The sequence below is a fragment of the Elgaria multicarinata genome, chromosome 5, assembly GCF_023053635.1.
Source record: "Elgaria multicarinata webbii isolate HBS135686 ecotype San Diego chromosome 5, rElgMul1.1.pri, whole genome shotgun sequence".
In the NCBI taxonomy this organism is placed as follows: domain Eukaryota; kingdom Metazoa; phylum Chordata; class Lepidosauria; order Squamata; family Anguidae; genus Elgaria; species Elgaria multicarinata.
In genome coordinates, this window is record NC_086175.1 from 131,716,458 (window position 1) to 131,730,258 (window position 13,801).

At 42.0% G+C, this 13,801-nt stretch overlaps 1 protein-coding gene across 1 annotated transcript in view; it reads right to left on the bottom strand.

The window, feature by feature from the left end:
• The window catches only part of CAPN5 (calpain 5), a 101,503-nt gene that overhangs the window by 20,501 nt on the left and 67,201 nt on the right, over window positions 1-13,801 (bottom strand). Inside the window, exons 4-6 of the mRNA XM_063127244.1 lie at window positions 9,989-10,197; window positions 9,163-9,355; window positions 5,666-5,859 (exon numbers count right to left, since the gene is read on the bottom strand). Of these exons, the coding sequence (XP_062983314.1) occupies window positions 5,666-5,859; window positions 9,163-9,355; window positions 9,989-10,197 (596 nt within the window). The remainder of the gene's footprint in view (window positions 1-5,665; window positions 5,860-9,162; window positions 9,356-9,988; window positions 10,198-13,801) is intronic.

Consider the following 13,801-nt stretch of genomic DNA (forward strand, 5'->3'; position numbering starts at 1 on the left):
CTTATCTTGTTCAATCTAACCGGGGTTAGGTACCACCTCCATAAAATTTTAAAATAATTCTCCTTTATTCTTACTGATAAACTTCTCAACACTCTTTGTTTCCATAGTCCCTCCCAGCTCTGTCGCCCTATTTGTATCTTCAAATCTGATTCCCAAATCATTTTCTCTGTATTCTCTCTAAACTCCTTCTCTAACAATATTTTATATATTTCACTCATTAATCCTTTTGAAACTATACTACCTCCTTTTCCTTTCTCCTTACTTACTACTAATTCTTCAAACCTCGTCATCTTTCTGCACATTCTATTATCTTTAATCCACTTTTTATTCCATTGTTCTAATTGACCATATTCTAGCCAAGATAGCTTCTTCTCCTTTAACAAATTTTCCATATCTTCTCTTGTTTTAATATCTCTTACCCAATCCTTTAATTTTATTTTATTTTTCTCTTTTAGTATTTTACATAATCTACCCTTTAGATCCTCTGGGAAATTCTTTAACATTATTATCGGTGCTAAGGGAGAGTTGCTCGGAAGCAGCTTCCCTTTAAATTTGCTCCAAATTTCCCATTGAGTCCTCAGGAGTGGATTATCTATACTTCCAACCCATTTTCTTCCTCCATCTTTAAAAAAAACATTCTCCAGATTCATCTCTACCTTACTTATGTTTTTTTCTTCCATCCAATATAAATCTCCTACTCCCATAATTGCTTCTACAACATGTCTTAATCTATTTGCTACGTAGTATAATTTTATGTTTGGGAGACCCATTCCCCCCTTTTTTTGGCTTAGGTACCAATTATTTTTATTCACTCTTGCTCTCTTTTCTCCATTACAATATTTATTAATAATATTTTGCCAACTTTTTATCTCGGTTTCTGATATTTTTATAGGTAGCATCCTAAATACAAAATTAATTTTAGCTAATATCTTCATTTTTATCAAAGCTATTCTCCCAAACCAAGATAAATTTAATCTTTTATATTTCTCCAATTTCTCTAGTACCTCCTTCTTTAACCTCGTTAAATTTTCCCTTTCTAAATTCTCTAGATTTTTTGTAATTTTAATTCCCAAGTATTTAATCTCATTCTTAACTTTCAATTCCATTCCCTTAAATTCCCAATCCTTTTCTTCTTTCTTAGTATAGTTAAACAACATCATCTCTGATTTAGACCAATTTATTTTTAACCCTGTAATTTCCTCAAACTCCCTCAACTGATATTTAATTCTTTCTAATTTTCTTAATGGATTCTTAATGGTCAATAAAGTATCATCCGCAAACATGTTTAGCTTTATCTCCCTTACCTCTCCAATTCCTTCTAATTCTTTATCCTCCCTTAGTGCCTTCGCCAAAACTTCCATAACCATTACAAAAAGGACCGGCGAGAGCGGACATCCTTGTCTTGTTCCTCTGGCTAGTCGTATCTTTTCAGTAAGTCCGTCATTTACCACCACTACCGCCGTATTTTGGGAATATAGCTGTTCTATTACATTTTTAAATTTATTTCCAAATCCCAATTTATCTATAATACTCTTTAGTGCCTGCCAGCTCACACAATCAAAAGCTTTAAAAATATCTAATGCCATAATACCTGCCTTAATATTTGCTTTTTTTATTACATTTATTACATTTAAAACTCTACCCACTAAATTATGCATATGTCTTCCTACCACAAACCCACATTGATCTGCCCCTATATATTCTGCCAAAAATTTATTTAATCGTTTGGCCATAATAGATGTAAAAATTTTAGCATCCTGATTTATTAAAGAAATAGGTCTATAAGAATCAGGATTAGTCAAATCTTTATCTGGTTTTGGGATCAGAATTATCACTGAATGTTCCCATGATTCAGGTATCTTCTCTCCTGATAATATCCTATTATAAAGTTCCATTAATTTTGGAACTAAACAATCTTTGAAGACCTTATAATATTCTGGACCCAAACCATCTGCTCCTGGTGATTTACCCACTTTTAACTTATCAATAACTTCTTCAACTTCTCTTTGAGTTATTACTGACTCCATTAACTCCTTATATTCTGATTTTATTTCCTTCTTTATAAACCTTCCAATATACTCCTCCACCTTTTCTTGTTGAATTTCTTTACCCTTGTACAATTCCTGATAAAATTCCTGAAAATTTTTTATTTTAGCTTTCATTGCATGACAATAATTCCCTCGACTATCTTTCAACGTTTCTATCCCATTCCTCCCTTTTTCTTTTTGTGTGAGCTTGGCAAGCAACCTCGAGTTCTTATCACTGTTTTCAAAATATTCCCTTTTCATATACATTAAATTCTTTTGAATCTCTTCTATATTTAAGTTTTCTAATTGTTTCTTCTTAGCTTGTATTTCCACTAATTTATATTTATCTTTACTTCGCCAATATCTTTCCTCCAAGTTTTTAATTTCTATCTCTAACTTTTCCTGTTCTGCACGTTGTTGTCTTTTTAAACTACATGTTTCTCTAATACAGATTCCTCTTGCTACAGCCTTCATGGTGTCCCAAATGACTGACCCAGCTGTTCCTCCTTTTTCATTAATTTCCCATGACTCCGACAGTTCCTTCCGAATTTTATCTACTATTTTATTGTATTTCAATATCTTTGTGTTCAACTTCCATCTATATGCCTCTTTATAATCTTTCTTAACTGTAAATTCTAAACTTAACAAGGCATGATCGATTACTTTTATTACCCCCATTTCCATTTTACAAATCCTCGTTGCAAAGTCTTTTGAAACAAATATATAATCTATCCTGGAGTATGTATGATGAACTGGGGAAAAGTATGAAAATCCAGGCCTATTCCCGTTAAGTAAGCGCCACGAATCTAAATAATCATTTTCTTTTACTAATTTATTCAATATAGTCATATTGTTCCTCTTTTCAGCATTAGTGGGATTTGACCTGTCCCTTTTATTATCCATAACCATATTAAAATCCCCAGCTAATATAGCATACCCCTCCTTAAATTCTTCTATTTCTTTAAACAACTTTATAAAAAACTCTCTATGCCTCTCATTTGGGGCATAAACATTAATCAAAGTATAAACCTTTCCCTCAATTTTACCTTTTAACATAAGATATCTACCCTTATCATCCTTTTTTACTTCTTCTAATATAAACCCACTTTTTTTTGAAATCAAAGTGGCCACTCCATTTTTTTTTGATGTCCCTAATGATTTTTCATAATAGGCTAACCACTTTAATTTTATCATATTCGAATTCTCGGAGCCTTGGTGTGTCTCTTGGATCATTATAATATCTGATCCCTCTTTATTTAGCATTTGTTCTATTCTCTTCCTTTTCACGACTGCCCCTAAACCTTTAACATTGAGTGTTGATACCTTTATCTTTTTATCCATAATCACCCTTTTGAAATCTCTTCCGATCCCTTGTGCTCAGCAATTCAAACTTGCTTACATAAAAACACAAACTCCGTACATAAAACCCCCACCCTCCTACCCCGATCCCTCCTCCCCTACTTTCCCCCCCTCCCCACCCCCCCACTCTAATCCCCCCCCCATATCCCCGTGAGTCTAGTACTCCAGCCATCTACTTTAAAGGGGGAGGGGGGAGGCAGTGCTGTGCCTGGCCGGCAGGTTTCTATATTAGCATTTTTATTTGCAATTATCTCCAAACATAATTAACAATTCTCTTACTCTCCAGATGTCCCAGCCTCATTCCCTCCCCCACCCACTCCAGCCCCATCTGCTTCCCCATCCAGACCCAGCCTCTTCAGCAAATCTTTACCTTGATCCAATGAGGTTACTCTGTGTTCCCTCCTCCCATATGTAAATCTTAAAAAAACCGGGTAACCCCATGCATAAGGAATTTTATTCTTCATTAATGTTACCGTTATTGGTTTAAGACTACGTCTCCAATTTAATGTGCGTTGAGAAAGATCATTGTAAATTTGCACTGGTTTGCCTTTACATTGTATCTGAACCTTAGATCTCAATTCTTTCATAATTTGCTCTTTTTTGTAATAGTTGCCAAATTTCACCAGTATGTCTCTAGTCCCTTTGTAGTTTTGCCCCCCCACACGGTGGACTCGGTCCAGATCCGATCCATCTATTAGTATGTCAGGTATCAGCTCCTTGAACCAGTTCACGATAATTTCTCTCCTGCAGCTTTAACTGTGGTGATGAAGAGGGAATTTCACCAGGTGCTGCATGCCTACAAATGACACCTGCTGAAATTTCCTTTTCTATGCAACTATTAAAGATCTAGGGGCCCTGTCCTTTTTTTCATATCGTCACTCTACCCTAAGTAGGACTTGCGTTGAATTTTACCCATTGACTCTCCTAGGGTGATCAGATGGAAAGGAGAGCAGGGCTCCTGTATCTTTATCAGTTGCCTAGAAAAGGGGAATTCAGTAGGTGTTATTTGTATGCATGCAGCACCTGGTGGAATTCCCTCTTCATCACAAAAGATAAAGCTGCAAGAGCCCTGCCCTCTTTTGTATCTGGTCACTCTAGTATAGCTCCTATTTATTTATTTATTTATTTATTTATGTATTTATTACATTTTTATACCGCCCAATAGCCGGAGCTCTCCTACAGCTTTAACTGTTGTGATGAACAGGGAATTTCACCAGGTTTTGCATGCATACAAATGACACCTGCTGAAATCCCCTTTTCTATGAACTGTTAAAGATATAGGAGCCCTGTCCTCCTTTTCATACAGTCACCCTAACATAATCAAAGAGATAATTAAGGATGTGTTTGGGGTCGTTCTTAAGACTTGCATGAGAAGGTGATACTTAAAATTGTGGTCTGGGAATCACCCGCAGCCTGAAATATACTTTCAGGGGGTCTCTGAGAGACCACAATTAAAATAGAGGGGCTCATATGATGGAATGCTTCTCCGTATGAAATAAAGGTGCTGGTTTTAACCTATAAAGACTTACACGGCTTGGGACCACAATACCTTATGGAACGCCTCTCCCGACATGAACCTACCCGTACACTGCGCTCAACATCTAAGGTCCTCCTCCGAGTGCCTACTCCGAGGGAAGCTCGGAGGATGGCAACAAGGGAGAGGGCCTTTTCAGTGGTGGCCCCCCAATTATGAAATGATCTCCCCGACAAGGCTTGCCTGGTGCCAACATTGTTATCCTTCCGGCGCCAGGTTAAGACTTTTCTCTTCTCCCAGGCAGTTAACAACATATGCTGAGTGGTTTTTTTTAACTGACCTCAGAATTGTTGTTTTAAATGATATTGCTGTTTTTATGCTCTTAAATTATTGTATATATTTTTTAATTTGCACTGTTTTCAACTTTTGTAAACCGTCCAGAGAGCTTCATAAATAAAAATCTACGCTACAAACCAGAAGACAGAAGAGAGGGGGAAAGGTTGGACCTTTCTCCTGACATGCTTGTTTTCTATATGCAGGGATATAGATAGATGGATGGATGGATGGATGGATGGATGAGCATCATGGGAGCCTCCACCTGCCATCTGAATTGGTACACCACAGAAACAGGTTTGCAGCTCAGTGAAAACTTGGGATGTTGGAAAAATTCGCAACAGAATCAAATGTGTACAGATTTCCGTACATCCCTCATGAGAACTAGTCCAAAGGAAGGCAGACCATACGTTAAGTGGAACAGTCCTGCCCTGGCCCCAATTCAACGAACAGTGCTCCGGTGCTTACTCACGTGTCACTCCAGGGGCCGTTCCATTCTCTCTCCCCCCAGGGGTTCCTCAACCTGATCATATCGAGTTTTTCGGACTTGAAGAAGGCCAGCAGGCCATGGCCTAGTCGGACTTTCCTCACATCTGTGACTGCGTAGGCGTGTCCTTTGACCAGGCCGCAATCCAGGCGGGCTTCCATGTCGGCAGCTGAGGTGGCCTTGCCGGGAGAAGGAACAAATCGTACGAAGTGGCGTTTACGAGGAGAAGAAATAAAGCGAGCTTAGACACATTGACCTATTTTGGGCCTGGTCTGGGAACATTGGCAGCAATGCCTTTGTTGAAGGAAAATTTAGCTATGAAAAGGCTGTGACCTTCTATTACTGACGGAGCACCAAACATAACACTTTTTCAACGTCCTCAGCGCGGAGGCTCCAGAATAAATGAGGCATAAGACACATGGCCTGCTTGGTGGTGGCATCATTTTCCTTAGACAGACCCTGGCCACTGTATGCCTTCTGACAGCTGCTAAACACCTGGCTCTTTGGGGGAAGCTGAACTCATAATCCATTCTGTTTTCTGATTCTGTTCCTATAATATGTGATTACGTTGTTTCATATTATCTTGATTATTTGTATCTCTGGGCTGTCAACTGCTTTTGAGTTCTCCTGGTGAGAGAAAACAGGGACTGAAATGTCTAAAATAAATAAATAAAGGCATAAATCCATCAATGGTCTCAGGCAACTGAAGGAGTTTGTTTATTTAGCGTTCCAGCTCACATATCAAAGCTTTGCGACAGCCACTTTACTGGTCTGGTATCGGGTTCCAACAGTTCCTCATTAACTCAACAGTTAAAAAAAAAAAATCCAATGAGTTGCATTTGTAACTAAGGCTTCATCTACACCAAGCAGGATATTGCACTGTGAAAGTGGAATGAAAGGAATATATAAAAGGCCGGAGCCACACTACGGCTTTATAGTGGCATTAAAGTGCACTGACAACTGTTGGGGCCCATTGACACACACCATATACAGCTTTCATACTGCTATATCCTGCTTGGCATGGCCCCTGCCTTTTATATACCGCTTTCATATATACCGCTCCGAGGGAGGCTCGGAGTGTGGCAATGAGGGACGGGGCCTTTTCGGTGGTGGCCCCCAGACTATGGAATGATCTCCCTGACAAGCCTCGCCTGGCACCAACGCTGCTATCTTTCCGGCACCAGGTTAAGACTTTCCTCTTTGCCCAGGCATATGGCGGCACATCTTAATCACCCACATGTTTCGTTTTTTAACGGTTTTGAATGCTTTAGGTGTGTATGTTCCATGTTTTAGAATTTTAAATTTTGTATACTCGTTTTTATCTTAATTTTAGAATTTCTGTAAACCGCCCAGAGAGCTCTGGCTATGGGAGCGGTATATAAGTGTAATAAATAAATAAATAAATAAATAAATAAATATTCATACTGCTTTCATAGTGCAATATCCTGCTTGGTGTAGATGAAGCCTAACTCTAATTTAATATTAAAAATTGTATTAAATTGTATTGAAGGATTATTGTTTATAACACAGGGATGGTGTATGGAGGTGGGCAGCTGCATGTTCTCTGTGTACATGGTTAAAGACTGCGGTATTTGTTTAATGAAATTTTTTATATTATGGGCTGGATCAGACCGAGGGTCCATCTAGTCCAGCACTCTGTTCACACAGTGGTTAATCGACCAGGGACCAACAAAGCAGGTCATGTTGCAACAGCACCCTCCCACCCATGTTCCCCAGCAACTGGTGCACACAGGCTTACTGCCTCGGATACTGGAGGTAGCACACAACCATCAGGGCTAGTAGCTACTGAAAGCCTTCTCCTTCAAGAATGTTTAGTGTAATGATTTTGTCTTTTTCTTTACAGAAACATTTCCCTTGAGTTTTTTGAGATGTGTCGTGAGAACGTAAGAAGAACCGTGCTAGATCAGACCAAAGACCAAATCTAGTCCAGTGTTCTGTTTGCACAGCAGACAACTGGGGGCCTTTTGGGAACCTCACAGCAGGACACGAGTGGAATAGCACCCTCCCGTCCATGTTCCCCAGCAGCTGGTGTACATAGGCAGACTGCCTCTGATACTGGAGGGTGTGTGAAAGAGAGGGGGGTAGCCACACCCAATTTGGGCTCTGGCCATGGCCTGGGAAAATGACCTATTTTCTAGGGTGACCATATGAAAAGGAGGACAGGGTGTTGGATCCTGGATTGGATCTAGTTTTTCTTTTTCCACTGTTTTTTCAAGTACCTGGAGACCTGAAGAAAAGGAGGAGTCAGCAGAAAATGTATTCTCTAAATGTCAAGGTCTCAGCTGGACAGTTATTGAATTATTGTATGGAAGCATTTTTGCAATTAATCAATTAGTGATTTCATCATTGTACAGATTTACCCTATATAAGCAGCTGTGTTTTGTATGCTTTTATCATTCCTCCATCTTGATGTATGCTGCTGCATATTGATCGTCTGTGAGTATGTGTATGTGCCAAATTATTCAAGTGCCAATAAAGGATTTATTTTAACCTACAAAGAATCCTTTGCCTCCTTGAGTCTTTGCTGCATCCTAAACTGAGAGCCGCTGCTAATTCTGCTTAGCTCTGGATCAGAGTGTGATTTTCCAACACAGGGCTCCTGTATCGTTAACAGTTGTAGAGCAAAGGGAATTTCAGCAAATGTCAACTGTATGCATGGAGCACCTGATGAAATTCCCTCTTCCTCACAACAGTTAAAGCTGCAGGAACCCTGCCCTGTTTTCTATCTGGTCAAGAGGGCAGGGTTCCTGCAGCTTTAACTGTTGTGAGGAAGAGGGAATTTCACCAGGTGCTTCATGCATACAGTTGACACTTGCTGAAATTCCCTTTGCTGTACAACAGTTAAAGATGCAGGAGCCCTGCCCTCCTTTCCATATGGTCACCCTACTGTTTCCCAGGTAGCAATCTGGCCACTGAGCTAAAAAAAAAAAGGTCCATTAACCTCTACTGTAGAAGAACACATCAAGTATGGTGAGGCAGAGGTTAGGATTAACTAGGGTGACCATATGAAAAGGAGGACAGGGCTCCTGTATCTTTAACAGTTGTATTGAAAAGGGAAGTTCAGCAGGTGTCATTTGTATATATGGAGAACCTGGTGAAATTCCCTCTTCATCACAACAGTTAAAGATGCAGGAGCTATACTAGAGTGACCAGATTTAAAAGAGAGCAGGGCACCTGCACCTTTAACTGTTGGGATGAAGAGGAAATTGCACCAGGTACTCCCTATATACAAATGACACCTGCTGAAATTCCCTTTTGTATGAAACTGTTAAAGATACAGGAGCCCTGTCCTCTTTTCCATAGGGTCACCCTAGATTAACAATAGAGCTCAGTTTCATAATTTGGCAGAAACTCACTGCCTACAATCCACCTGCCACGTTTTCTACTGAACTTCAATTTCCAGACGGTTTCAATCCCCCACCCCACCCCAGCTACGCAAACAAGGTCTGTAGATTCCATACTTTGATGGAGCAGCTGATTAAGCCTCCTCGGTTGTGGACCTTGAGCACCCGCTCAAAGAGGAGGTTCCTTTTGGCTTCGTCGTTCACGTAGCCTCCTTCGATCAGGTCAATGGGTTCCGAGACACCGCCGGTGAAATCCACTAAGGCATCGGCGGTGTTCCCTCCGTCTAAGGCTTCATAGCATCCTGAGAGTCTAGACGTGGAGGAAGAGAAATAGTATTGCAGGGGACACGACACAGACCGTGACCTCTGTTTGAGGAGCGCCGTGTGCCGTCTCTACAGGAGAACGAGAGCGTGGAGTAAGGGCCGTTCTGTGACCACTGGCCCCCGAGGCAACTATAAATAGTATTCCCTCTAATACCAAACTCTGGTGGTGCATGCCAACAGGATTATAGTCATAGAATCATAGAATCATAGAATAGCAGAGTTGGAAGGGGCCCACAAGGCCATCGAGTCCAACCCCCTGCTCAATGCAGGAATCCACCCTAAAGCATCCCTGACAGATGGTTGTCCAGCTGCCTCTTGAAGGCCTCTAGGGTGGGAGAGCCCACAACCTCCCTAGGTAACTGATTCCACTGTCGTACTGCTCTAACAGTCAGGAAGTTTTTCCTGATGTCCAGCCGGAATCTGGCTTCCTTTAACTTGAGCCCGTTCTTCCGTGTCCTGCACTCTGGGAGGATCGAGAAGAGATCCTGGCCCTCCTCTGTGGGACAACCTTTTAAGTATTTGAAGAGTGCTCTCATGTCTCCCCTCCATCTTCTCTTCTCCAGGCTAAACATGCCCAGTTCTTTCAAAACAGGCCCCCTGAGAAACAGAATTGACTCACTTGGCATAGGCCTTTTCCACCAGCGCACACCACAACTCATTCTTGGCGTTGGAGTGGCAATAGATGAGCTGGTTGTGAAGCGTCGGCAAGCGGTCGTCGATCACCACGTCCTCCCAGTCGCCGAAGCGCCAGAACTGGAAATGGAAAATCCCGGCATAGTTGTCCGGTTTCTCGGCAGACCACTCTTGTTCCTTCCAGTCTGGGATGACCTGTGTCGACGGGAAAAGAGGAGCGGCGTTACGTCAGCCTCTTTGAGAGCTTTAGTTAAAGAGACGTATATGCAAGAATCAAAACAAATGACGTCCCGACTAGAGGGAAATAAGTTACAAGCGCAGGAGGAGAAGCGTGAATAGGTATGCGGAGGGTTCCCCACCGAAATCCCATCAATGAAAACTTGAATTTTAGGACAACTGGGCACAGAGGATAGTCAACACAGGATAGAACGTGCAAGACCACGATATTTAAGATGGCTGTCAGGATCAAGGCTGTTCTCCCTAGTGCAGGGGACGGGGTTTAAGGAGGTCAATCAGACTCTGAATCCAAAGAAAAAGAAGCAGAACTAGAAATTTACTAGCAGGGGAAGAGATCCTGCAAGACTCTTCACGAGTCAAAGAAGGAGCTTATCGGAGAGAATGCCAGCAACTCCGAGCCCATCCTCCCCTGGTCCCTGGGAACTCAGCCTCTGTCGGGGGAGGAGGGGACTTCAGATTGACTGATCCCAGAGTCCACGACAAAGTCAAGCGAGCAGAATTGAGAACAGCTGGAAAACAGGAATTTCAGCAGGTGTCCTTCACATGCATGAAGCACCTGGTGAAATTCCCTCTTCATCACAACAGTTAAAGCTGCAGGAACCCTGCCCTCTTGACCAGATAGAAAACAGGGCAGGGTTCCTGCAGCTTTAACTGTTGTGATAAAGAGGGAATTTCACCAGGTGCTTCATGCATGTGAAGGACACCTGTTGAAATTCCCCTTTCAATACAACTGTTAAAGATACAGGAGCCCTGTCCTCCTTTCCATATGGTCACCTTAGTGCAACTGAGCTCTTGAACGGGCTGCTCACTTCCGTATCTGCAAGTTTGACCTCGCAGCAATCAGCTTCAGTTTTATCAGTGTCGGCTCACAATTCCCTCTTCTGAGAACCTGTTTGCAATTACTAATGCTTTCGATTAAGATGCTGCACTGCTTCAAACCCGCTAACCTATTTTCAATCTGTTTTCTCTCATCACCATGATGGCTGCCTGCAGATGGCAGCAGAGAGCATGATTCAGGGGTTGTTTGAAGAAGATTGATACATTTCTTACCAAGCTATTAAGTGAGACCTGCAACGAAGTATTACAGACCAAAGATCTCCTGTTCAGGACAATATATGTCCATTGACCTACATTCCTGCTTTTCTGCCCCCTCCCCAGTATTCCATGACCACTACATGCTCAGACCACTGTTTTTGCGCTCTCTCTCTCTCTCTCTCTCTCTCTCACACACACACACCATACCTCAAATTGGTTCCCCCCCCCCACCAGATTTCTTATAAAGGCAGACCATATGAAAAGGAGGACAGGGCTCCTGTATTTTAATAATTGTATAGAAAAGGGAAGTTCAGCCGGTGTCATTTGCATGCATGCAGCACCTGGTGAAATTCCCTCTTCATCACAACAGTTAAAGCTGTAGGAGCTATATTAGAGTGACCAGATACAAAAGAGGGCAGGGCTCCTGTAGTTTTAACTGTTGTGATGAAGAGGAAATTTCACCAGGTGCTGCCTGCATACAGATGACACCGGATGAAATTCCCTTTTCTGTAGCGTGACGAAAAGGAGGACAAGTCTCCTGTATCTTTAATGGCTGTTAAAGATACCAGGCTTTCTTTTTTCTTGGGTGTTTCCATGTTCAGTATAGGCTCCCTTAGACAGCGGCCATGTGATTATGAATTGAAAACTTCCCCTCTGGGAATGCTATTCTGTTACATCACCATCTAGTGGCAGAATAATAGTGCTACACTGGTTTTACACAATTGAGGAAATCCCATGATAAATTAGATACAGCATTATCTCTGTGTTTTAAAAAAGTGGGATAACTGGGAGAAAACGCGGGAGACGTCCTGGCTGTTGATGACGTCGTGCAATGGATCTGCAAACTTCCGTGAGCGGCTGGTCATGAGTGTGCTGTAAATCGCTCGTTTAGAGAAAGCCCTCTGTCTGAAATCTGCAGAGCCTTCCACGTCACAACGGGAAATAGCAGAGCTAAATATCTCTTGTGTCACTTGACAATGGAAGAGCCAAGAAGCTGCACAGTGACCCTACAGCCGGCGGCATTGTTGCGTCTGAACGCAAGAGAGAGAAAGGAAGCAAGTGAAATCATGTCTACCCTTGGTGTCAACTCTGCCCTTCAAATAGAGGGCTGTCATTTGTAAAAGAGAATACATGGCCACCCTACGACCGGTCTTCCCAAGATGCCTTGGGACTACAGATCCCCTCGGGGGCGGGGAAGGGCCGTCTAGGAGATAAAAGCCAACGCAGAATCAGTAATAGGTTTTCGTGGTCGAAACAAGAGGGCAAACTCATCACACATTTCACCCCTGAAAGTCCATTAGCAACTGGCACATCATAAACGCAGATAAAATATAACCACTCAGCGCTGCAGAGTGGCATATAAGACAAGAAAGCTTTTAATATTTATGCTGCTCTCGGCCTCTGAGAGCCATATATTAATAAAGGGAGGCAGAAGAGCAGGAAAGTGAAAAAAGAATAAGAAAAGAAGCAAGCTGCCTTCTCCGCCCCATGTCAAAATGGAAATATAAAGGTTTGCTTTTCTCACTTCACAAACCCTAAAGTAATGGGGTTGGGTGGCGAAAAAGGATAATTGGTTTTCACTCCAATGCAGACGCCCACCCTCTTCCAACCATCTCTTGTAAGGTTTAGAAATATACGCAGCTGAAAAGTTAGACTGGAAAGGAAGTCTAACCGGGCGCATTTGAGTCCATCACTTTTTTTAAAAAAAAGAATATTTCAAGCACCGGTTTAAAGCCCATTTTAATGTGAAAAAGAAACACAAAGACGGAAGGTATCACTTTTTTAAAAAAAAAAAAATCCCCCACTGAAAATGAATTTAATGCAAACTTTTTAAAGCCAAGTGCAAATGGCCGTAGAGAGGACAACAGAACCACCCGTGCACGGATTCTGATTCCCAGAATTATTGGCAAACAGAGGAGCAAGGGAACTGTGACCCCCCCCCCAGACCCCAAAACTTGGTTTGTGTCTCAGGGAAAGTGTCACAGCCGAACAGGGATGTAGGGTGACCATAGAATCATAGAATAGTAGAGTTGGAAGGGGTCTACAAGGCCATCTAGTCCAACCCCCTGCTCAATGCAGGAATCCACCCTAAAGCATCCCTGACAGAGGGTTGTCCAGCTGCCTCTTGAAGGCCTCTAGGGTGGGAGAGCCCACCACCTCCCTAGGTAACTGGTTCCGTTGTTGTACTGCTCTAACAGTCAGGAAGTTTTTCCTGATGTCCAGCTGGAATCTGGCTTCCTTTAACTTGAGCCATATGGAAAGGTCACCCTACATCACTGTTCTACATCTTTTTTTTATTTCAGGTGTACTGACATCTTTATACTTTGTTCTTTCAGGGGCGGTTTGTTTGTTTATTTATTTATTTATTTATTTATTTATTTAATTGTTAATACCGCCCAATAGCCGAAGCTCCCTGGGTGGTTCATACTAAGAATACAATATGCTGCCATTGGCTCATCTCAACCAATATTGTCTACATTTAGCCTTCCACATCCCGTGGCCCTCCAGATGTTGTTGGACTACAATT